The 25,368-nt window shown below is 35.9% G+C and overlaps 3 protein-coding genes and 1 long non-coding RNA gene across 7 annotated transcripts; 2 read left to right on the forward strand and 2 right to left on the reverse strand.

Annotated features, from left to right (window-relative positions):
* The first annotated feature begins 787 nt into the window (after positions 1-787).
* On the forward strand, positions 788-3,479 carry LOC112291309 (uncharacterized). Of its 3 annotated transcripts, none has more exons than XM_024538498.3 (3): positions 788-949; positions 1,439-1,659; positions 1,904-3,479. In XM_024538498.3, exons 2-3 carry the CDS (start codon positions 1,464-1,466, stop codon positions 2,947-2,949), a joined length of 1,242 nt encoding a protein of 413 aa, XP_024394266.1. In that variant the 5' UTR covers positions 788-949; positions 1,439-1,463; the 3' UTR covers positions 2,950-3,479. The 3 variants fall into 3 exon arrangements, with proteins under 3 accessions (XP_024394266.1, XP_024394264.3, XP_024394265.3); XM_024538496.3 differs by having other exon boundaries at positions 1,459-1,659; XM_024538497.3 differs by lacking the exon at positions 1,439-1,659.
* Positions 3,480-4,526: 1,047 nt separating this feature from the next.
* Positions 4,527-9,046, forward strand: LOC112290986 (uncharacterized). 2 transcript variants are annotated; one of them, XM_024537890.3, is made up of 13 exons: positions 4,527-4,806; positions 5,344-5,481; positions 5,601-5,685; positions 5,933-6,009; positions 6,241-6,353; positions 6,537-6,645; positions 6,952-7,068; positions 7,264-7,355; positions 7,557-7,623; positions 7,776-7,854; positions 8,027-8,118; positions 8,358-8,501; positions 8,699-9,046. In XM_024537890.3, exons 1-13 carry the CDS (start codon positions 4,633-4,635, stop codon positions 8,789-8,791), a joined length of 1,380 nt encoding a protein of 459 aa, XP_024393658.1. In that variant the 5' UTR covers positions 4,527-4,632; the 3' UTR covers positions 8,792-9,046. The 2 variants fall into 2 exon arrangements, with proteins under 2 accessions (XP_024393658.1, XP_024393656.1); XM_024537888.3 differs by having other exon boundaries at positions 8,825-9,046.
* An 8,100-nt stretch (positions 9,047-17,146) lies between these two features.
* LOC149987794 (uncharacterized) lies at positions 17,147-19,625 on the reverse strand. The gene is made up of 2 exons (XR_016506180.1): positions 18,030-19,625; positions 17,147-17,849 (listed from the first exon to the last, which is right to left on the reverse strand). It is a non-coding gene; the product is annotated as an uncharacterized LOC149987794 (long non-coding RNA).
* Positions 19,626-22,429: 2,804 nt separating this feature from the next.
* LOC112291107 (uncharacterized) lies at positions 22,430-25,098 on the reverse strand. Its single transcript, XM_024538117.3, has one exon. It carries the CDS (start codon positions 24,476-24,478, stop codon positions 22,961-22,963), a length of 1,518 nt encoding a protein of 505 aa, XP_024393885.1. The 5' UTR covers positions 24,479-25,098; the 3' UTR covers positions 22,430-22,960.
* Between the last annotated feature and the right edge of the window lie 270 nt (positions 25,099-25,368).

The following is a 25,368-nucleotide window of genomic DNA, read 5'->3' on the forward strand; positions in this document are numbered from 1 at the left end:
TTTAAGAACCCCTAAAACAATAATAAAAGGGGTACAAGAAAAAATAAAATAAATAGTTTGGATTTTTTTGGAAAAAATACACAAAATCATTTACTAGCAACTTGACAAGGTTTTTAGCTAAGGCGGCCAAGACCAGGACGGACCCTGGTGCTAGGAGCTCATTTAGAGAGTGTGTTGATTGATTTATTCATTCAGTACCAAGAAGCAGCTGTGTAGGTGAATTCCACTACAACCAACCAAGACAGTAGTCCCCCTCCAACATTCATTCAGTATTATTCTGTCTAACATTCACAAGTGGATAAAAAGACACAAAAGGAGCGTGAAAATAGAGAGAGGTGGGCACAAACCAGGGTGCCAAATGGTGCCGAGGATGGGGCGAAGGAGGAGGAGGAACCGACGACGCACGCCGACGCCAGTATTGCCAATCCATGCGATGCAATGCGATGCGAGCTCGGGAACCAAGACGGACGGACGGACGGACGGCGAGGTGCGACGAAGCAAGGAAGGAAGGGAGAGAGAGGGAGAGAGAAGCTCTGCTCCAGGGAACAGGGGGATATGATGAAGGAGATGATGATGCCATGGCAGTGTCGTCGATTCCTCATTTCCTCGCTGCTTTCCTTTCCTCGTTGGGAACCAAGCTTGCTGCCATGTTGCTCGCGTCACCAATCATCCCCGCACGAAGTTGCACTTGCCCTTTCCTACCCCACTTCCGATTCCCTCCCCCTCTCTCCTACACAGATTTATAGCAGCAGCTCCCTCTGGGTCGTCTGTGGATGTGCATATGCATATATATTGCAGAGTTTGATCCTTCCACATCGTCAGCATTCTTCGTTTTGTCTTGTCTTGGCCGCTTTAGTCTCACGAGGTGGAGGCTTCGTTGGAAGCAGTGAGTTTTGTTGCGGTTTGTGTGAGGAGAGAAGTGGGAAGCCCAACGTCGGGTGCACGAGAGGTAGGAGTCCTTTGAAGTTAATGGTGTGTGTATGTGTATGTGTGGGATTGGCTATGGCGATGATGATGTAGTACTCCTCTGTTTGCTTTTTTGGTTTTGTTTTTGTTTGTTTGTTTTGTTTTGTTTTTGTTTTTTTTTTTTTTTTGTTTTTTGTTTTTTCTTTTTCTTTCAATGGACTGATTCAGCGTTCGTGAGTCGCGAGGGTGCGGTTTGAGGTGTGAATCAGAGGTGGGTTTTTTCAAGCTGGAGATTGGTTAGAACTGGTCTTGGGTTTTGGCAGAATCAGCTTTCTTGCGATGAATCCTTCAGCGCTTCTCTAATTAAGAGCGCGTGTGGAGCGCAATTGGGTTTTCAAGGAGTATGTTAGGGGAATTCGCTTATTTCGTAATCGAAATAATTGCAGAATTTGGCAGTCGCATTGGATTCGTCGTGGGTAGAATTTGTTGGAATTAGTCTGTAATATCAGAGGGGTGCCGGGGGGTAACGCAGAGCATAATCTTGATTCGCAGCTTTGATGATGTTGCGCTCCTGCGCCACCCAGCTAATGAATCCTGGCCAGCAGATAGTCTCGATCTGGAGTGCTACACCTCGCTGTGCAGCTCCATGGAATGTTTCAGTGGCCCTTCTGTCCACGCGTCATGCACCATGGAGGCCGTCAGCGGGTTTACATCACCTGTCGGCCTATCGCGTTCCCTTCAGATCGTCGACAGGTCAATCATTGTGTATCTTACTCATTAGGATCCCCATATGGTTGGTGGGCATTCTCTCGCAGGATTTGAGCTCATTCCTCGAGTTCCTTCTTTTTAGCCGCAGCATGAAATGCGCGACTGCCATGACACAGAATCCAAATCCTGGAATTCTAAGGCAGTGGCACGTCTTTGTTACACATGCCATTGTTGGGATGAGTTCTTGAATTTTACCCTGGGCTTATAGGTTCTGTTTGTCTGGTTTCAGGATCTGAGGTGTTGAAGAATACAAGACGCCCATACTTTCTCAAGCCATTCTCTTTCGCCATGTCGAGGACTTCTTTGCATGAAACACATGATGGCGAGTTTAAGCGCAAGGAATCCGAGTTCCGGCATTTCATCTCCCGGGAGCCCGGTGCGGAATTCCCTCCTGAGGCGGATAGATACCACCTATACATATCCTACGCGTGCCCATGGGCGTCACGGTGCCTTGCCTTCTTGAAGCTCAAAGGGCTCGACCACGCCATTGGTGTCACCGTTACGAAGCCAAAATGGGGAGAGACGAAGCCCAGCGTTGACGATCACCATGGCTGGATGTTTCTTGAGGATGGGGAGGACGTCCCTGGCGCCATGAAGGATTCTCTTAACAATGCCAAGTCTATTCGAGACCTTTACGAGATTGCCAGCACGGGCTACACGGGGAAATACACGGTCCCCGTACTGTGGGACATCAAGACCATGCGAATTGTCAACAACGAAAGCTCGGAGATCACAAAGATGTTCAACGACGAGTTCAACGACATAGCCAAACACCCCGAGGTGGACTTGTTCCCCGAGCACCTGAAAGCAAGCATCGATTCCGTCAACAGCTGGACATACAACGCCATAAACAACGGCGTGTACCGTTGCGGCTTCGCCACCAAGCAGAAGCCTTACGAGGAGGCATTCAACCAGCTGTTTGAAGCGCTAGATAGGTGTGAGGAGATCCTATCCAAGCAGCGGTACATTGCTGGCAACGAACTCACCGAGGCCGACATTCGCTTGTTCATGACCTTGATCCGCTTCGACGAGGTCTACGTCGTCCACTTCAAAACCAACAAGAAGTTCATCCGTGAGTACCCCAACCTGTTCAACTACACGAAGGATTTGTTCCAGGTTCCCGGCATCGGAGCTACTGTCAATATGTACCATATCAAGCACCATTATTATGGGAGTCATCCTTCCATCAACCCATTCGGTATCGTTCCTGTGGGGCAGAAGATTGACTACTCCGCACCGCACGACCGAGACCGTTTCTCGAAGGAATCTGCATAAACCCAGACTCCTCAACTTATAAGTGTATTTAAGGTGGCACATCGTCTTAGTATGTTGGCTAAATGTTCAGAGACAGGATACCGGTAAAGCAGCGGCTTTGGCAGCTCGTGAGTTTTTCAGTCGTCCATGGTGTCTGCAAATTTTGTATTCGTAGGACAGCAGGAAAGCAATCAACCCCTTGTTTCAAACTCAACTCGTCTTAGAAAGTATGGCAGTTGTAAACAAGTATGACGACACAGGCTCCCCATCTGATCATACTAAGAACAATCAGATGGTTTTATGTTTGGGCATAACTTGGCAAAATGCTTAGTATCAAAGGTTTGTGTACATGTGAGTCACAGAAATAAGGCTCCCCTATTTCCATGGCAATTGTTTTTGATACTGAAGCTCTAGAAAGGTGCGAGGAGATTCTATCTAAGTAAATAGCAAATATAGCAAATGTAGTCGCATCATTGAACTATGTTTTCATTGAGCAAGTTGGAGTATGTTTTGCAAATGAAATTGTTTCGAGTAAAACAAGGCTTTTTTCAGTTTTTTGGAAATTTTGTTAAGATTAAAAATTTCCATACGGAGTAGTCAAGAAAGGATCATTATCCAATTTACTGGACAACTTTCTTAAGCTTCAGAATTTTTGCTTATCAAGTTGTATTTTTTGCATTGTTGCAAACAAAATTGAATTAATGATTTATGGTGTTCTAATTCATATTGGCAACAAAATAAAACTCAAATTTTATCAGTGTAACACTATATTATACTGTATTATAGGTAATAATAAAGCAAAATATTTATCTAATTCCATTGGCAATAACATCAAGTTCGAAATGCGTTGACATGAATTTGTGTAAAACTATTGTAAGATTTTCTACCTGTTCTAGCAATGAAGTTTTAATCTGGTATATATACATATACATGTATGTAATTGATTTTATATTGATATTTTTGTGATTACGAATTATACCTTCGAATTTTATGTTTTATAAAACATTTCTCAAGTTATACTAAAGTATATTGTACTTAAAACATACTAGACATGTTTTAATTAAAAAATAAAATAACTATATGAATAATTAAATTCAATCTACAAATATCCTAAATTCTTTCATACATACATGAATCTTGAATACGAAAATCCCTAAATCAAAATGCACATGCATATAATAAATTAAAATCCCGGGATTGTTGTTATTCATAAGTATAAAATTAAAACTTTTGTTTGTTGTTATTCATAAGTATTGTGCTTCAATTTTTATTAATCTAATTACATTACAAAAGATTCACATTTTCTCACCACTAAACAGACCTGTATGAATTCAAAAAACTATTTGAAATTTCAACCTTAAAATATCTCACAGGCGGTGGTTTATTTTATTGCACCCAAATTAAACAATACAACAAGCATCTTAAACACAGTCGAGCGTGTGGATTATTGGCACGTAAAGTCTTGACCCACGGCAATGGACACCCTTGCGAAGAGGTCCATGACCGCTAAAGCTGGGGCCCGATACCGCTCCGAAGAGATGCCCATAGCCGTGGTATAAGGTAGGGACAGTGGGATCGGAGTTGTTGTGGTGAGCGGAGCTCGGAGAATGAATGGCGATGGATCGATCGCCTCCTTTGTGAAGACAATTCGGAGAGAACTCATGCTTCAGCCGCTATTGCGGTAGAAAATTGGGACTGATTGCTATGGCTGGTGAGGATGTTGAGGTTTTGGAGGAGGCTGGGCTGCGGGCCGAGGTGGAACCCGTGTTATTGCAACCACTGGTGGAGGGAGGAGGAGGGAGCGGGTACGCTGCGACTGCGGCGGAGAAATCCCCCCGGCTGGCGTCTCTGGACGTATTCCGTGGGCTCTCAATTGCAGTACGTCATGTTTCTTTTTCCTAATGGGTTTGCTTATGTCCCGGAAGCGTACTCTGCGATTTTAATTTTAATTTTGATTTAATATAATTTTAATTCTGAGGGGGTGATGTCATTGATTCAAGAGGCGACCGCGTTTTGTTGCCGATTGGGGCTCTGTATTGTCAAGTTGAGATGCACGAGTCCTTATAACGGAAGGGAATCTGACGTGTTACTTTCACTGTTGCCATCATCGTGTGATTGCTGTGTGTATCCAACCCTAATTTTTTGCTTTGATGCGTGGGGAAACTAGCATTAATTTGATAGGAGCTCGAGATTGTCTATGAGGGTCTGATAAAATCATGATTTGAGCAGTTTGCGGGGAAAAAATGTTATGCTGTTTGCAATTGTGCTTGTAATGCTCCTCGAGTTGTGTGACCTAGCGTTACAGTTTAAAAGTCTGGAATAATTATCCTAATATGTCACTGTTGCAACTAAATCACCAGGTGTTTGAATTGGCTTCTTGCATTGACTACTGCGTAATAATCCTATCTTGTGCAGGTGATGATACTGGTGGACAATGCCGGAGGGGTTTGGCCATCTATAAATCATTCTCCTTGGACTGGCATTACTCTAGCTGACTTTGTGATGCCCTTTTTTCTGTTCATAGTGGGTGTAGCACTCGCCCTTACATACAAGGTGGCTCTCGCTCCGCCGCCTTCTCATCTTGATTCGCTGACTTCTGAGGCGATTGTCTGTTAATTGATTGCTTAGCAATTTTAGGTCTCAGTCGTTGATTGGGAACCTTATGTCTGCAGAGAATAACCAGGGACAAAAAGGTAGCATCGCAGAAGGCACTAGGCCGAACTGCGAAACTTCTAATTGTGGGACTTGTTATTCAAGGTATTGTCACAATAGTGCTGAGCTTACGATGGTTGACGCTGTACTGAATTCGATGTTGCTTGATGAAGAAATCGCAAATCGTCACTTGTTTAATTTCATTGCAATTTAAGCCCTTGTTTTTGACAAGGAGGGTTTTCCATGGTTTTAAATTGACAAATTTTAACTTTCCCAATTGTAAGTATTGGTCGTTCTTGAGCATCCTGAAATACTGTCATTCTTTTGATCATCAGCGCATTGGTGCTTACAGGTGGCTATTTCCATGGACTCCATGATACGTCATATGGAGTGGACCTAGAACGCATCCGCTGGTGTGGTGTTCTTCAGGTATTTCTCATCTGTCCTTGATTGCGGAAAATTCATTGCGACCATGGGGTCATTCTGATTAATATACAGCTGCTTTCAACGGGAAGGGATATGTGTAGGAGCGTGCTTTACTTCTCAATAAAATTACTACTTGTTTATTCATGAAACGCTGGTAGGAGTAATTTTCAAATCCGAGATATGCAACTCTGTGTTCACTACTGTTCCTCTATCATGCATCGCTTCTGGCTGCAGAGAATAGCACTGGCTTACATGGTAGTTGCCCTCTGTGAGATTTGGGCCCCGCGCAGACGTCAAGATGTTTCAAATGACAATTTCGCTATCTTCAAGACATACCACTTTCACTGGTGAGTGCTATTTCAACATTGAGATCCCTTCAAAATCAAGTTATGGCATTCTTCCTCTAGATCATCTAGGATATCCTCTAGATCATATTTTTTTCACTTTATGAGGGTAATAACACGAGTCCTCGGGAAATTATGTGAGAAGCTTGTTGATGAAGTTACTTTTAAAGGGTCCTGGGGTTTCAGGGCGGTGGCAGCTGCAATTGTGGCGACGTATTTGGCTCTGTTGTATGGAGTTTATGTTCCGGATTGGGATTTTATTCCTCCAACAGTTTTAAATTCAACTGCCCTTCATGTAAGTGTTGTTAGAGTGAATGGAAGCATGTCTGAAGTTGATCAACTTGTAGTCCTTGACCATATTGAACACGACTAGTTTTAAGAATGTCGCGTAACCATCAGCTGAAGCGATTTTTGCAGAAATCAAACTTAAATTCGATTTGCAAACAGAAGTACGTATAAGTAGTTGGGGGCTTAAATACTGCATGTAACGGTAGCTCAAATGCTCAATGATCGCATAACTTGAGTCGTTGGTGAGCATCATAGACAAGCGGACTTCAGGTGAACAACATGAAATTTTTCTTACTTTCATAATTTGCTTCAGGTGCACTGTGGAGTGAGGGGTAATATAGGGCCTGCCTGTAATGCTGTGGGCTACCTGGATCGCACTATTCTGGGCGTATCGCATTTGTATCAAAGGCCAGTGTTTCGACGTACTCCGGTATGTTGCAACGGCAATCTGCATCTGTACTGCTGAGTTTGTTACATTCGCTAGTCTCGATGCGCAAAGTTGGCTTATTTCTCAAAACCTTGGTTAAATAACTGATGGCGTCAGGTCATCTTGAAAGCTTAGAACAAAACGCATTAAAATTGGATGAAATAAAATAATTGAAATTGGGAAAGTTCGGTTTGTTAGGCTTGCAGTGTGAACTCCCCGGACTATGGGCCTCTACCGTCAGGTGCTCCTGATTGGTGCAAAGCACCTTTTGATCCTGAAGGTCTTTTGAGGTATACTATCAACTCCACTTCCTTATTTTCCCAGTGATGATCATCAAACTGTCAAGTCAGTTCTGTTGGATACCTTCAATCCCTTCTGAACTATGATTTGTCCGTTTTCTCTGTTTACATGCTAGGGTTTTTTTGGGTGAATTTTAGCTTATTTAAGTAGCTGACATCTTTACAATTTCTTTTTGTGGAATACGCATGCAGCTCTTTGTCAGCAGTCGGCAGCTGTTTTTTGGGGCTACATTTCGGTCATGTTCTTGTCCATCGCAAGGTTGAGCCTGGTGTAAAGCATATCTAATGCTAAGTATCCTGTTTCTGAGAGATGCTTTCTTCCTTAGCTCCCAGCATAAGTTACATGAACATCCATGTCGGCTAGTCTGTTCCTCACATTTTTCTTTGACCTTGTTTACTTGGGATAATCAGGAACATATTGCGAGATTATGGGATTGGATGATCATGTCGTTGGTTCTGCTTATAGTGGGTCTACTTCTTCACCTATTAGGTACGCTTTCTATCTTATGTAACTTTTTAATTCAAAAATATCATTGGAGTATCTTTAGAGGAGTGCTCGTTAAGTTGCAGAATTGATAGAACAGTTGCGAAAGTTCTATCTCACGAATTGCCCAGCTATGTATCAACGGCGCAATACCATATGAAATAGTGCGAATGTACAGGTGTCCCATTCAACAAGCCGCTCTATAGTGTCAGCTATATGCTGTTCACGGGAGGTGCTGCAGGAGTCGTATTTGCAGGCTTTTATCTCCTGGTATGTTCCTCAAACTGTTGCTTATGCTTGTATGCTAGAATGATAGTACCCCCTCTATGTATGAGAACGGATAACTTTCTTTGCATAATAAAATATAATAAAATAAATATGCAAATAACAGCTTATGCTTCTCTGAACCTTAAGAATTGCTTCTTGCATGCACGACAATCTATTCCATGTTCAACAGAGTATGGTTTGAATCATAGTGAGGTTTCAGACTTTACTTGAATCTTACGCAGGTGGATGTCTACGGCTGGAGAGGCCCCACATTTCTATTGGAATGGTTGGGTCAGAATGCACTTCTCATGTATGTCTTAGTTGCTGAAGGAGTATTTCCAGCTGCTCTCCAGGGAATATACTGGAGGAAACCAGAGAATAACTTGGTAAAACTACTTTTACGTCACCTCGTTCACTTTTGTCAGTTTCTTGGGAAATCATATAACACGTATATAACTCAGCTTTGAATATTATGAAATGACCGATCACTTTCTGCACATTGATGAGGAAGTATTATCGATCTACTGTCGTCGTGGATAATGTCTGAGTGGATGAATGTTTGTTGCTTCGGGTGGGTTGACAGGTTGCTTGGGTGGTTAACAATGGCCCATGGCATAAGCAGGGCCTTACGCACCACCGAGTTCCTTTCACCCTATCAGATTTAAATGCTGCCTGAGACTTAACGGATCTGTTGCGCTTTGTTACACAGGTCGATCTTGTTGAGGCGCTTTTTGAGAACATTATTGAGTCACGAAGGTGGGCCAAGGTTGTTGATGTGCTCTGCGAAATTCTCTTTTGGTGTTTCGTGGCTGGGTTTTTAAAGTACAAAGACAGTTTTTGGAAGCTCTAGGGGGTTCGAGAACATCTTTTGTGGAACAAAATGACAATTTCCTTCGCAGAGTTTTAATACAGTATTTTGTGTTGTAAATAAGGATTTCCTAGCCTGACTGGTCAATTGTCGTTGATGCTTTGGGGATCTCGCTCATCGCTAGCAGAGAAGAATTTTTACAGTAAGCTGAAATTTACAGTAAATTATGCAGAAAGTACTCGGTTTTCATTCTGCTCCTTATTCCTACAGCATCCTGGGTGTAGAAAAAAAGGAGGGGAATGTGGTCGCCCACCATGTCTAACCACCTCACCTTATGCTGTCATGACGCACTTAAAAACACCTTAAATGAGCCTTTTCGCTGTCACATGTATTTCATGAAAAAGAAATGAAGAGACAATATATTTATATGGTTCTTGTATGGCTTTCGCTTCTATTCGTAGGGACTAAACCTGTTTACGAAGTTCTCATTTGGGATATCCAAATTTTGGTATTTTAATGGAGGATAAATAATGTTTTTCTTTGCTTGAGCTTTGTTTTTTACTACAAGGAAAATACTATTACATTGACCTCTAGGTACGTAATCAAAAGCATTATGTGGACTGAACTCAAAGACAGTCTTGGTAGATAAGTTGATAATGATCAACTTATCTACCAAGACTAATCATCACCTTAGTCTTGTTTTGTTATTCGATTACTTTTTTTTTTTTTTTTTTTTTTTTTTTTAACAACCAAATTATCTATCAACATCTGTGTTTCAACTTCTTTACTATTTAAAGATTATTTATTTTAAAAAAAATTACTTTTAGAATTTAATTAAGAAAATTAGTATATATGTATAAATATATATATATATATATGTATAAATATATATATATATGTATAAATATATATATATATGTATAAATATATATATATATGTATAAATATATATATATATATGTATAAATATATATATATATATATATATGTATAAATATATATATATATGTATAAATATATATATATATATGTATAAATATATATATATATATATATATATATATGTATAAATATATATATATATATATATATGTATAAATATATATATATATATATATTACTACAAAAATAATCCAATAGGGGATAACTTATCCTTTTAATTGGCTCATGCATTTTGAACAAAGATTTCATAGAATTGATGTAGAAAATATGGAGTTGGTATATATGAAGAAAGATTAAGTGGATGCAAAAGAAGGATTTATTAGGAGATAATTACTAGGATATATGTGGAAAAAAATATATGATTAAATAATTGGTTTTATGGTAAAACTCTATTTATTCAATGTATGTTGGAATATGCTTTGCAAGAGATTAAAGTTGGAAAATTTAATTATTAAATGTATTGTGCATGAGAAAATGTTATGGTAGTGTATTCTTACTTGGAGAGAGGGGCTTAAATAAATAAATAACATAACATAACAAAACAAAACAAAAAAAAATCAAGTTCAAAGTGGAATCTTATAAAAATGCTGATATATCTCTTATTATTTTTTGCCATAGAATTCAAGAACTAAGATATATCAATGCAAATTATGGATTTGAGCCATGTTAGAATGTTTTATGTCTATTATCTTATATAGACTAATATAGGAATAAAAATATATTCATGGTTTTTTATTCAAAAAGATGTTGTAAATTGAATTTTATTCAAATTTTGCTTAAAGGTAGATTAAGTTACCATAGTGAATACGAGTATAAGACAATTTCATGTCAAAATTATTGTCAAGTGGAAAGTTGTGTAGTAATAAGATGTTTTAAAAGAAATTTAAAGTGAATGGATGAACTAAACAAAGTGGCTACTAGTATTTTACTTTGTAAATTTAATTGGATTCAAAAACTATGGCTTGTTAAAAAAAAGAAAAAAATGAAAAAAAAAAATAATAAAAATTTTCTGGTGTTCAATATTCTTAAGTTTTTATTTTCTTAAGGTGACATTTTTTATAGTATTTTTTATAATAAATATATTTAATCTTTCTTTTTATATTCTTTGTAAAAAAAATTAATTTTTTAATCTTTTGAAACATTTTATTCTTTCAATATAAATCTCATATGTAATTTATGATTTTATTATATTATATTTAATATAATTTATAAATTATTAATTTTATGAAGATATATATATATATATATATATCTATATATATATATAATTTAAATATAAAATTTCTTTTTTGATATAATTATTTTATAAATAAGCTTTAAATAATATTTTACTTATATATATTATTTAAAAAAATATAATTATTATTTTTTATATTATACATAAAAAAATATTAATTTAAATTTTTCATATTTTAGATTGTATCCCTATATATATGTGTATGCTAATTTTATTATCAAGAAATTTTTGTTTCTTAATAGTATCTAATTTAGAAGGTAGCATCAAATAAAGATCTTCTATATATATATATATATATATATATAAAGATATATGCAATAATATTTTTATAACTTAATATGGTTGATTGACAAAATTGATACTAGCTAATAAAATATATAAGCTTATTGAAATAGAAAAGTGGATGTTATATTTAAGGTAAATTTATTTCATAGAATAGATAAACTTCTCTGAAATAACATTTCTTTTATGATGTTGTTAGAGTTCATTCTAATATAAAAGAGATATTTTTTGGAAGTTTAGTTATTGTTTATGTCTCATTGAAGCTTTACAACTTTCTATAGAAGGATTAATAAGATATAAAAAGAGAAGTTTTTATCTTCTATGTTATCATTAAGCTCCTTAATATTACAAAGCCTTTGTATGTTTTAGCTTAGAAACATCTCTAGTACAAGATATGTATCTTTAATACCTTACAAACAATGATGGATACTTGGCTATAATAAAAATCTATAATTCAATAAAATTTTAATATTATATCAAATAATTAGTAATAGAAATATTAAATTATCATCATAGAATAGACTTAATAGAGGCAATTAACATTATGCAATAAAAATTATGAAATTAATAAATATTAAATTATATATAAAAATATAGTAATTTTTTAAATTATTCTACTTAAACTAGCAACTATTTGAATTATCCTACTTATTGATACAAGCTCATATTAATCTATGGTTTGAATTCAAAGTTGGGCTTTGGTTATCAATTTTGAATTGACTGCTCATAACTTACTTAGCTCTCTAACTCAAGTTGCCTAAGTATTGGCAAAAGTAGCATAAGCGTCAATCCAAAGATTGCTATGTTATATTTCTTCTTGAGACTACTATAGTTGTTCTTTAAGAAATTTTATTTATATCTTTAGTATATTTAGTCTCTTTGAGATCTCTATTTTCTTGATTAAAAATTTGGAGATTTAAATTAGGTCTTTGAATATACAAACTATGATGGTTATATTAGTCATGATGCCAAAAAATTTGAAATAGATGTCCCTAAGATGATATATAGTTATTTAGATGCATCAAATAATTTGGTAAATGCCATCTTTATTATGCTCAAGAGAGATTGGTTTCTTTGCTTTAGTAATTCAAATAGTATGGTGGCCTTTATCCTTTTCTATTTTAAAGATGATATTACCTCTTACATTGATTTTACCTTGGCAATTTCATACTTCTCTAATTGAATATTGTTCCTTTTGTCATCAATTAATTTTTTAGAGCTATTATGTCATTTTTTTCTATATCCTTTTTTTTTTTTTTTTTTTTTTTTTTTTTTTTTGTTGGAGTGCACAATTCTTTGGCTTAGTAAAAATGATAAAAAAAAGATAAGATGGAAAATTAATAACTCTTACTTTTATTGGCTATTGCTTATAATATTGAGTTAAGAAGTAACTTAACTTCACTTAGGGCCTATATTCTAGTAATAGATCCTATTAGTATCATTTTTTAAGTCTTATTTATTTGCTTTGGATGGTTTAGATGAAAAATCAAAAGTAAAAATTTAAATATCCGCCAATGTTGTATATCCTATATTTTGCTAAACTTATGCTTTTCTTTTGGATTATATTTGTCAAGAGTGAAGATTTTTGCCATTTCTTGAATCAACTTTTTTCTTATTTTTCTTATTCTTCAATTGATTTGTATGTATAATCAATGAAAGATCATATTTGTTGGATTTCTTCCAAATGGTGTTTTGTATCATACAAAGCACTAATCTTGAAATCAATTCTCTAGCCATTCCTTTATTGTAGAACCACCTTAGTATTTGATGAAGTTTTTTATATTCCAACGTGGTGAGATTTTATTGCAACTTTGTTCTCATAATATTGTCTTCAGTATTGTTAAAATTAGCTTATATAGCTATATTTGAATTATCAACTTTGTTGCTCTTTTTGCTGATTCTTTCATCCTTGACTACTTAACTACCAAATTAACTATGTTCTAGCAACCTCTATGTTCTTTGTTCTAGTTGCACTATAAATATCTTCAAAATAAAATAATAAATTCAAAGAAAGCTTTTGTTCTTTTTTCTCTTAAATTCAAGTAGGATTTGTGCATTGGGCCATACCATTGGATAATGGTTCCAAATTGTGTGAGGAAACAAGTGGGACCCAAGTTGTACCTTCTTCTATTTGTTATTTTAATAAAATTTGGCATTTAATATTACTTGTATATTGAAATAATTGTTTGTCTAAGAATTAATTCCTTTCTATCTTCAAAGTGGTATTTCAATCAATTCAAGCTACATAAGGATATTATTCCTTGCCATAAGTCAACCTTCAATAACTTATGCATTTCAAAACTTGGTTTGATAATCCAATATCAAATAGTTTTTTTTTTTTTTTTTTTTTTTTTTTTTTGACCAATTTCTTATTTCAAAATTTTATGGCTCTTATTGTTTTTATAAGATATACGTTCATATTATTGCCATATTTCTTCTATATGTTTAATTCTTTTATTTATACATAATCTAAGCTCATTTATTAAACTATCATATGAGTTTAATCTCTATTATTAATTATTCTATTCCTAGTATATAAATTATATTTTCATATAAGTCTCTTGCATCTTCTTTTTTATATAAGTATTCATGCAAAAATTTATTCTTCTACTTAGTTCGGTTCTTCTAAGTTAGAAGGATTGCCTTCTTTCATCTTGTTATCAAAAAATAGCATGTTATTATATACCACTTTTTTTCCTCTTAAAATTTTCTTATTTTTTTTAGAATTGTGTCTTATTATTCTTCTAGGTCATTAATAGCATCCAATCTTTTTTCTTATGCATTTTTCTTTTCTTTGATTATAGGAGCATATATCCAATAGATCTTTAATAAGGAAAATTTAGCATAATTGGAAGCTTACTTAGATTGTTCAAGTTTGCTAAAAAGGTATTTTTAAATACCTTAATCATTGTAACTTCAAGATAAGATCAAACCTCTCTATAGCCAAATGCTTGATGTATTTTTAAATTAATTTTGAAAGAACCAAATTTATAGATTGGAAGAAAATACTCTTAATTTGCTTAAGTGTCAATTGTTCTTCTTCTCCAACTTTAATGTTAATCTTCTAACTTCAACAACTTCATTTTACAAAAATTAAATTTTAATTTTTTTAATTTATATTAAAAAATATTTTAATTATAAATATACAAAAAATACATTTAATCCAACCAACAAATTTCTAAAAATTATAGAAACCCTCAATGATCTTCAAAATCTAATTTTCAAGATCCTAATCTACTTAAAATTTAATAACCTTTGATTTAATTATCTTATTAGTATTATATTTATATTACCTGTATAATAAAACTATACTTAAATATATATAATTTTTTATTTATAGATATATTATAAAATTTATAAAATTTATTAAAATATAACATCATATTTATTCTACAAAAAAGAAAGTTATCCAAAATAATCTCAACTTTGCAAAGCTCTTACAAAGATATTATAATCTCAAATTTCTCAAATCTAATACTTAAAGAAATTGCATCAAGTATTTTCTCTAATTCCACTCTTCAATCAACAAAAAATCATATATTTGCTATAAGTACATAATTTTGTGCCTCAAGGTTTGGTTTTAATCTTTGTTTACAACCAATCTTCTTTAGAGATCAATCCAAGATTTTTCTAAGTGATTTTTGCTATTTTATTTTATTTTTTTGAATTTTATCTTAAGTTCTCTATATTATCATTTTTGCTAACCTACTTTATTTTGTCTTCTTAAGAGTCCTATAAAGTAAGTAGAAGTATTTTTTTTTTAAAAAAATACAATATTAGTACTAAATTATTTTTATTTACCTTCCTACTTTTTATCTATATTTCTAAAGTAACCTTCTATTATATTTTAAAATAATTTCTTCTATAATATATATATATATATATATATATATATATATATATTCTTTAATAGTTATATTACAATATAACACCATAGACTAGAAAGTATGGAATGTGACTCATAGTTACTTTGTAAGTTGTATTAAAAGTGTATGTTTTTGATGCTTGCTTTTCATCCTTGTCTTGTTTGCAAGGGGCTATCACTTTTGTGAATATCCACTCAATGGTTTGATTGAATTGTTTAATAAGTCTATTTGCTTTTGGATTGTATGGACTAGTTTTTTTTTTATATTTGACTATATACTTATTTATTAAGGTAAGGGTAATGTCATGTAATATGGCATCAAGTGCCAAATCATATCAAATGGATATTGATACAATCTATGATGGATTCTAAGCATAATTGGGATCTAAAACTTACATTTGTTCTTCAGTTTTATTAAATTACATTTTATTTATTTTTTGTTTTGTTTTGTTTTGTTTTTGTTTTGTTTTGTTTTGTTTTTTTTTTTTAATTTTTTTTTTTTATATATATTGAAAACATGTATTTTTGCAAGTGCCTTTGTGTGTTTATGTATGAGAGCACATATAATACACATACATTTTTTGAACTTCAATTTTTTATTAATTTTAAAATTTTATAATTTAAAGATTTTAATTATAATTTTAATTCATTTAAATCTAAAATATTTTAATAAATAAATTAATAATATTTCATATATATATATTATTATTATTAAAGATGAATATTAATTAATTATTTAAATTTAATATATATATATATATATATTTAAAATATAAAGTATAATTTACTTGGTGGTTAAAAGCTTTGTATTAATTTCTAATTAACTTACTAAATTATTAACAATATCAACTAAGAGCACAAAAAATATATTTATATATATATATATATATATATATAGACAAATAGTTTAGCTCTTATAGATATACATGTATATATTAAACTATGTCACAATCCATCTAATGTTTATATTTCTTAGTATGATTGAGTTTTCTTCATTAAAAAAGTATGGGCTGTTTTTTTAAGATATTGGTCTATTGAAGCACTCAAATTCTACCTCTAATATGTCAAAAGATAAATAATTATTACTCGTGAGGTAATGGGTGTTGAACAAGAAACTACTTGTAATTAAAGGCAAATCATGTATCTAATGACAAATAGCCTCTTTGGCCATTGTTAGTGAACAACATCTTATCTATCTTTATTATATCAAATAAAAGAATAGAATGAAATTTATAAATAAATAATGAATCAAAAAGTGACTAATTCCAAAGTCATCAATGAAATATTTGATGCATGGCAAGTGGAGATCTATACACACGATTTGGCTATTGTAAGTGGTGTTTGTGACAGTTGTTAGTTGGTTGAACTCTATTCAAGGTTCAGTTATTGGTCCTTGGTGGCTAAGGAGGTGTGCTTCACATTATTCATTAAAGTCGTCATGAAAATTAGTATAACATTGCAAATTATTATAGTTATTACAAAGCAAGGATCTTTTTTTAGTGAAGTTGTCCATGAGGTACTACCAATAGTCCTTGCTTATTGATTAGTCAGCAAGATTATTGGAGAAGAGATTGCTACTCTTCTTTATTCCCTTGTAGTTGTGTTAGGTGGTGGAATTCATATAAAAACACTCAACCAATTATAAGCCTTTACGTTTTTTAGGTGTACATATAGTAATATGAGGTGTGTGTTTGTAGCAACTTAAAATGTGCTTATAGCTTGAGCCATAGATGAATATTGCCTGAGAAAATATTATTTATAGAAAATCAAGGATATATATATATATATATATATATATATATGCCCTATTTGTTGCTTGTTGCCTTAAAAATATTATCTATAATAACTTGAAGTAAATGATTTTTTTCTACAAAATATTTACTTGTTACTTGGACCAATAGATGGATACTAAGCAAGATATAACTTATCTTTAGATTTTAACTTTGTACATTCTATGGATTGAACATACACCATGTAGGCTAATCTTGGTAGTTGAGGTAGGAATTAATTCTCTAAGTATGGCAGATTTGAACCTAATTGATGATAAAATTTCTATTCCAATACACAATGAATAAAAATTTAATTTTCAAAGACTATAATAAATGAGCTTTTCTCACCAAGGATGAAAAAGCTAATTCTTGGTCTCCCTTTCTTTTATAAGGCTTTTAAATGAAGTGCAAACAATCAAAAGATTTGGTCCTATCCAAATTACATTTGGATGAATACCAATGTCAAACTGATTACAAAAATTCATCTTTTTGCACTTCCTAATTTCAGGATTGATTCTCAATGGTCAGTACTCCACCCTACAACAAGATGTATTCTTCCCTTATATAGCGAATTCGTGACACGCCGTCCATGTCACTCTGCCTCAGGACGGTGTTCTTTACGGGGTTAGCAAAGCAAGTGCCGAAGACAATAATCTCAAATCTAGGAACATAGCATTCGGAGGATACTTAAGTCCACTGGATGGATATATGCAGCATCAGACATTGAAGTTGAAAGAGATGTTTTCAGATGTCTCACCGTTACAACAAGGTTTCTCGGCATACTGTCGTCGGCGTGAAGCTTGTGAATGGTGTGCTGACGCGTTCTGAGTCCTGCAAAGAGTGGAAGTGCCACGGTTAAATTACAAGCCCAGTACTAAGTAGAAACGCGCTAACTCACACAAAAGCTTCAAATCATCTCCTCTAACCTCAAATTATATAAGATTCTTCAACTCGAAATAATCGCTCACTTTCGCCTTCTGTGCTCTTAATCAGACGGAGCGGTTAGCTCACCATGTACTGAACCAAAGCTGTCTGCAGAGAGCATTAATAATCCCGTCATCACCCATGTGCATCGCAAAGCAAAGCTGGCCATCTTTCTATCCAACTGATCAGTCCATCAAACCTGTTCAAGATCTGTAAGAATCATTACATCGATCTCTTTTGATTGTCAAGCCGATCGTCATCTCTTCTATGCGGTGCTGGATTCAGTCATTAGCTGATGTAGCAGCAATTAATTCCTTGCTTCCTGCGTTGCTCAAAGCAATCGAACCAGCAGATTACTGGAAGTTTGCCATCGAATTTCTCGACCTATCCAACAAGTACATAACAAAAGTCAAAAAGACTCGACCTGTACGTCAAATACATTTGACAAGAATGTCGTCCGTGCAACTTTCGCAGGAGATTCGAGCACAGTGTTGAAAAGGGAGTGAGTAACATATGCATCTGACGCTAGACTATGACCGCTACGCTTTTAACAAAAACATGTAATGATTCAATGCTTTCTTAGTCAGTTTATCCCTCAGAAGCGTTATCAGTCGGTAGAAAAATTGTCTGACCTGATCCAGAGTTGCAGGTTGAACACCGTGACCCCAAATGGACATGAACATTCAGAAAGTATGGAACTTTGGAAAGACCCCAACTTGTCGTCGACTATAGATCTGGTTTTCAGTCGGTAAACACGACTACTAGTTTCGGTGCTCTTTCAACTTGAACCAAGTCGTGGGTGGTATGCAATGCTCCCTCACCAGTTGGCAGGAAACCGATTGGGACTGACAGATTCATGTATCTTGAACGAGAGGACAAAGGCAGTCAACGTCTCTCAATAAAATTGTCAAGGTCTACTGGGCGCAAGGCGTGCTGAGGTTATACACGTGGGATCCACAAACTGGTACTGCAGCGTTGCTTAAGCGTGGCTGATAATCTTGGAAGAAGCGCTGAAAAAGTATGCAGAGGCTTTTGTGTTCAGAGACATCCTGGTTCGAGACTTGGTAGTCTGAGTGCTTGCTCGGCATTTTACCTGCTCTGTTCCAGTCCTCGTCTGTGCAGGTCGAGGACTAGATTTCCTTTTTCATACGGACACCACCGAAGTCGGAGAAATTTTTTTACACACGTAGGCATGGTCTCGGTATCTACAAATTGCTTTGCAGAAAGCAAAGCTTCGGAAGCACTGATCTACTAACAGCCTGCAAACCATACCTTCGAAACATCGTTCTGCATTCTCAAGGGCGAACAGGGGCTTTGAAGTTCAATTGGAGTTAGATCGATAAGGCAATATATCACTTTGTTAAGTATTGTGGCTAAAAACCAAAACCAACAATAATCAACAAACAAGACAACAATAAGGTAATATACTATTATTGTGGTTTAGAAAAGTAAATTTGATTCAAGTCAATTACATTGTCTTACTCTAATCTAAAATTGCACTTACTTTTGTCATAAATTTAGTCATAAAAAGGAATATAGATGTATCCGATTTAGGTGGTTCTTAGATTAACATGATTTCACATAAATTATAAAACTTTGCATAACTTATAAAATTTTCATCCATTGAAGTTATAAATTAAGTAGAGTATGTTTGCAATATCATTCTTTGATCTTCAATATAGTATAAGAAGAAGAGACATTATGATGAATTATATAGAGAAATTTTTAAAAAGGAAGGAGATCAAATAATAAAAAATGAAGATAAAAATAAAGAGTTAGTTAGATCTTGTAAAAGTATAAAGAAGTAAATAAGCAAAGGATGACAATATAAGGGAGTAAGATAATGATTCAAAGATACATAGGAATAGGCTCAAGCTCTTCTCAAAATACACCTATATAAATACAATAAGAATTAATGCAAAATATAGATTTTTCTTATATGATATATATATATATATATATATATATATATAAATATATATATATTTTTTCTTGTTTTTTTTTTGTTTTAATCATTTTATGCAATTAAATATGATGAATCCAAAGTAGAACTAGTACTTTAACTTATTATTTAGAAAAATAATATAAAAATATATTATAAATTTATAAATATTTTGAGAGAACGAAGTGGTTAAAATTTATAAATAAGAATGGTAGTTGGCAATAAGATTAAGTTAACCAAAAAAAATTCTTTTTAAAAGTTAAGAGAAAGAATTATTACTTTAATAATTATCAATTGTATTTTAGAAGAAAAACAATTTATCAACAGTAGTATATAAAACATTTCTTATAATACAAAAAGATTTTAAAATAAAGATATAGAGTGACGTCAAGTTATGGATTTAATTGTATATAAATGATATAGAATAAGAAATTTTGAAATTTTGGTAAGATAAGTCTTACTTTCATGTAGTACAATGATTATATATATATATATATATATATATATATATATATAGTATTAGAAAATACCAAATTTCTTAAATAAATGAATTGAGTTAATGAGTAGTTAAAAATGCTCTAAAATAATGACTAAACTTCAACAATAAGAACATCAACAAGAAAGCAATATAATAAGACACAAACAATGAGATAATGTATTATTTTATTTTATTTTATTTTTTTTGGATATGGCATGTAGCTATTAAAACTTATTCTACAAGTTTTCTACTTTTAAGAAGTTAATTTAGAAGCAAACTACAACTTGAGACTTTGGCCAAAAGCCTTGCAACTCTTAGAAAGCTTCTAGGTTTAGGATTTAGGATATAGGGTAATAATTCTAAATAAATAAATAATCTAGTAATTTAAATAATTATTTCTATTAAATTTAAATTAGATTATGTAAATTTTGTTGTATCATAAAATTATGTATTGCTAAATTTTCAATTAACTTGTTCTAATTTTTAAATTTTATTTAAGAATTAGTTTTAAAAATAATAATGTAAAAGCAAGATCAATATTAATTCCAATATTGTCATCTCTTTCTTTTAATTATATTTATCATGTGGCTTATAAGCTTTTTTGTACCTCTCTATAATCTTTTGATTCTAATAATTTACTACAATACAAATTTATTGTAGTTACAACTTTTTGGTATTTTTTTCATAATATTTTTATTGTTACTTACAATTCAAGTTTATTGTAGTTACAAATTTAATTAATAACTTAATTAAAAACTTAATTAAGTTTGCATTACATATAGTTTTTAAATTAATTTCAACACCAATCTAGAAAAGTTTTTGTTTGTTGATATTTAAAAATGTATTACATGTATTCTATTGTGAAGAATTAATTATTTAAATATTTAATTTAAGCTTAATATATATTAAATAAAAATTTAAAATATATAATAATCATTATAATTTTTAACTTTATATTCTAAAAAAATGTATTGTTACAAAATTCTGAAATAATAATTACAGAAAAACTTGAGATGGATTTAAACACAAACCAAATTTAATACCTCATGAAAGTAATAAAAATCATGCTTTACCATGTCACAAGTAATTCAAGTGCCCAATCAATAATAAATAAAGCTAGGAAACATTTAAAAGCAAGTAAAGGACTATGGTGATTTTGCCAAAAAGACATTGGTTCAAAATAAACAGTTAAAAGTTGACATTACATAAAAATTGGATAGAAAATAGAAACCTAGAAGACATAAGTGGATGAATAAGATGTTTGTAATTTTTGTCTTCTTTGGACAATGATACAAAATAGAAATACTGATAGAATTTAGAAGATTTCCCTCTAAACTTGATCAAAAGATAGCTCGAAATTGATCCATTTGATTGTTTATATTCATTACATATTGAAGAGCAAAGTTGCTCTACAACATAGAAGGCTACACCTAATTCTCATGCTCTGCCACCCAGAGATATTGATCAGAGAAGAGAATGACAATGCGGGCGTTACAGGAAACCAACTCTTGTAGAGTCAGCAAACAAGCGAGCAAAGGTCAAGCTTGTCAGAACCTCTACCACGTTCAATGTTGCACCTGTCGCACACTCCGCTTGGCTCCACAATTAATCTAGAGCACGTCTTTGCTTCTCCTCGCCTATCTCGCCCAAATGGCACGAGGAAGGATGGACAACCACATCGCACTGGGAAATGTTTTCAAACTGGCATTTAACACAAGGCAACTGCACTAGAGTGGTGTGCGTCAACACCTTAGAGCTGTGACCTCACAGGCAGTGTCACTGTCGATTCAATCCTTAACGCTCGGATAGAAGTGGACACAACACTAACAAACAAACTTCGTATTCTCATGTGCATGGGACGTCACCGCTTTGTCATTTCCACTCGGGTTCAGAATCAATGCACGTCAGAAATCAAAGCCAGTTGGTGCGGGGACCAGCCATGACCACGATTACCAACCCACTGTGCAAAAGCCAGAAAGGTGAAATCTTGGACGTGGAACGAAGGGCACAAAATGCAAAGAATAGACAGGCCAAAAATGAGTTGGAGAGTTGGGAGAACAAACAAACTTGAACAATTCCGTATCTAGTGTACATTCCGAAGCGGGAGGATGACTTCCCGACGGACAGTCAGTCACAAAATTGAGTAATAATACTCACTGCGATGTGGACAACTGGATGGCATTGATAAAAATCCGTCGCAGTGTGCAACTTTTCCTCTATGATGATCTCATTTGATATCCATGAGAGATACGTCCCTCAGCGCCGACTCCACTACACATCCTCCAATTGTCACATCTGAAGCAAAGAACCTCCAGCTCCCGAATAGCATTAACTCTTCTCATGGGGTCAACACGTCAAAACCAACTCCTCATCAACTCTACCCTACTCCTACAATGCCCATATTGGATGCGCTCTGCCTCCAAACTCTGGCTCCCTAAACCCCCAATCCTACAAAAATCTGCTGGTCCTCAAATCAAGTTCCCAACCACAATCAGTTCTCTTCTCACTTTGCGGTAAGCTTCTCGCATCCCCACCTCCACCTACGCTCGCCTTCCACGCCCCAGCGCTGGGTACGCACTGCCAGTGCACCCCAATTTTCTAGAGCACAAGAATGTCTGAGCCATTCAACCAATCGAAGCTCTCCCTCCCGTCGCAGTCGAACTCCAGGTAATCCACGTCGTCCCCCAAAAACTCCAACCCCGCCCCGAACTCCACCATTCCAGCTCCTCCGTCGTCGCCCACGCCCACGCCCACGCCCGCCCAGTCCATCATGAAGTCGTCCGACAGAAACACCTCCCCCAACCCCGACCCACTTTGCACCTCCACCGTTCCATTGCCCTCCTTCGCCCTCTCCGACTCGCAGCTGTTCCCGTACGAGCTGCTCGTCACCAGTTCCTCTCCGCCTCCTCCTCTCCCCACCCGCTCGCTGCACCCCGTCAGGCTCGAGCATGGCGACCCCTCCGACTCCTCCATGCTCGGCGACGACGAGCAAGGGGGCCCCATCCAATACCCGCACTCCTCGCTCCAGTTCTCCAACTCCTCGCTCAAATTCCCCAGCTCCTCGCTCAAATCGTCCAACGCCACCTCCCCGCTCATCGCACCCTCCTCAATGCTATCGCATCCACCCGCCGTCCGCAACTCCTCCTCCTCCTCCCCCTCTTCCACCTCTCCCCTCCCACACCTCTCACCCTCCTCCTTCCCCCGCCGCCGGCCCTCCTCTCCCTTTCTGCTTTTCGCACACGACGCCTCACATCCGGACGTCGTCATCGTACGCACTACCGCCCCAGATTGCTCCAATTCCCTCTCCTCGCTGAAATTCGTGTGCGCCGACGGCCCACGAATCTCCCGCGCGGCTTTGTCATACGCCTGAGCTGCTTGCTCCGCGGTGTCATACGTCCCCAGCCATAGCCGGACTCCTTTCGAAGGGTCCCGGATCTCCGCCGCCCACTTTCCCCACGGTCTCTGCCTCACTCCCCTGTACTTCTGAGGCTTTCCGTGTATCCCCGTTGCAACCAAGGCGCCCTTCGTTTGTCGCTTCGCTGCCACTGTGGGTTTAGCTGTGGACACAGTTGTGCTTCGACCCACGGGTGCCCAACCGGCTACGCTACCCTTCGCGGTCTTAGCAGCAGGCGTGGCTGGCTGTGCGTCCTTGGGCATTTTCTTCTCCGGCATCTTGAGAGCTTTCTTTTGCGATTGCCAGGATTTCTTGTAAAATCTGGAGGACTCCAACATTGCGTCTCCGTCGACAGGGCTCGCATAGCTTACCGTGCACTGCATGGCTTCAGCAGTGAACACGCTGTGATAACTGGGCACCTCAAGCTCATCAACCTCACTGTCAGATGCCGACTCGTCCACCATAGTGGAAATGTGAATTTCCTGTAGCCTCCTGTGAGGATTGCGCACGGAGTGGAAGTTATCCTTCTCGTCGCTGGACGAGTCCGTCGCGTCGGGGTCCGTGCATATAACTCTCTTTGGAACTTTCTGAAAGCCATCATTTTGAGCACCCTCGGCATCGGAAGAGGAGCAGCAGTAGTCGCTATTCACAGTTTTTCCATGAACGATACTGAAGGACTTCCTCTTGAGAGAACGAGGAGTTATGCAGCCACTACTATACATTTCACCACAATCTAGGATTGCGACTACTGCACTCGATTCAATTCAAAATAACTTCTTAAGACTCGTGACTAAGTGAGCAGAGCACGCCGTAAACTCTACCGCTCTGCTTCCTATTCTAGCTTCACGGGCAGATCTCTCCACACTCACCGAGAAATCTCTCACCAGACGGAGAGTGAATCCACCTCTTGACATCCAGCTCAACTGCAACAGACCCACGCTACGCGACAAAGCTCCACTACTGGCGGTTGCCGCCGTTTTGCCCGCTGAGACGAACACCGAAACCAAGAAGCGCCGTCTCCCACATTCCGCTGTCCAGGCGCAAGACGGCCCGAGTTCCGCCTCCGTTCTCCAAATTAAGCGAAATTCACCGATGCGAGGTGGAGTTTCCTAAGAAGGACGAGACTTGCCTCTCGGCACTGTAGACAAGGGCCAGAGGCCGGAATTGGCAAGTGAATATTGCGCGACGGTGAAACCGGACGCCGAGCGGGATCTTCGTGGGTACTTCTTGTCTGATGTGGCTGGAATCAGATTTCTGAGCTCTCGTTTTCCTTTTCGCTCCAGCGGAGAAGAACTGTTTCAGTCTCGCCGAATTGTCGGTACCCAACGCTCGGTGTGGATCAGGCAACAACAACATGGCATCTTGCCGATGCATGCTTTTGCTTCGGTTCGGCGCCGAATGGCCGCAATTCCTTTCGAAACCACGTGTCTTCATTGCCATGAAATTTGGGTGCCAATACACTGAGCCCTGCTGTGTGAACGCGGCCTTGGCTCTCTGACGTGGAGGCGAGGCGCTGCCACCTCTCGCATCCTTCCTGCTGGAGCTGAGTGTGAATGCCACGTGGATCCCTCTATTCTCCATTTTTTGTTTGGTTTCTTCATTTCGCTTCGGG

This window comes from Physcomitrium patens, chromosome 14 (genome assembly GCF_059467195.1).
Source record: "Physcomitrium patens ecotype Gransden chromosome 14, ASM5946719v1, whole genome shotgun sequence".
In the NCBI taxonomy this organism is placed as follows: Eukaryota; Viridiplantae; Streptophyta; class Bryopsida; order Funariales; family Funariaceae; genus Physcomitrium; species Physcomitrium patens.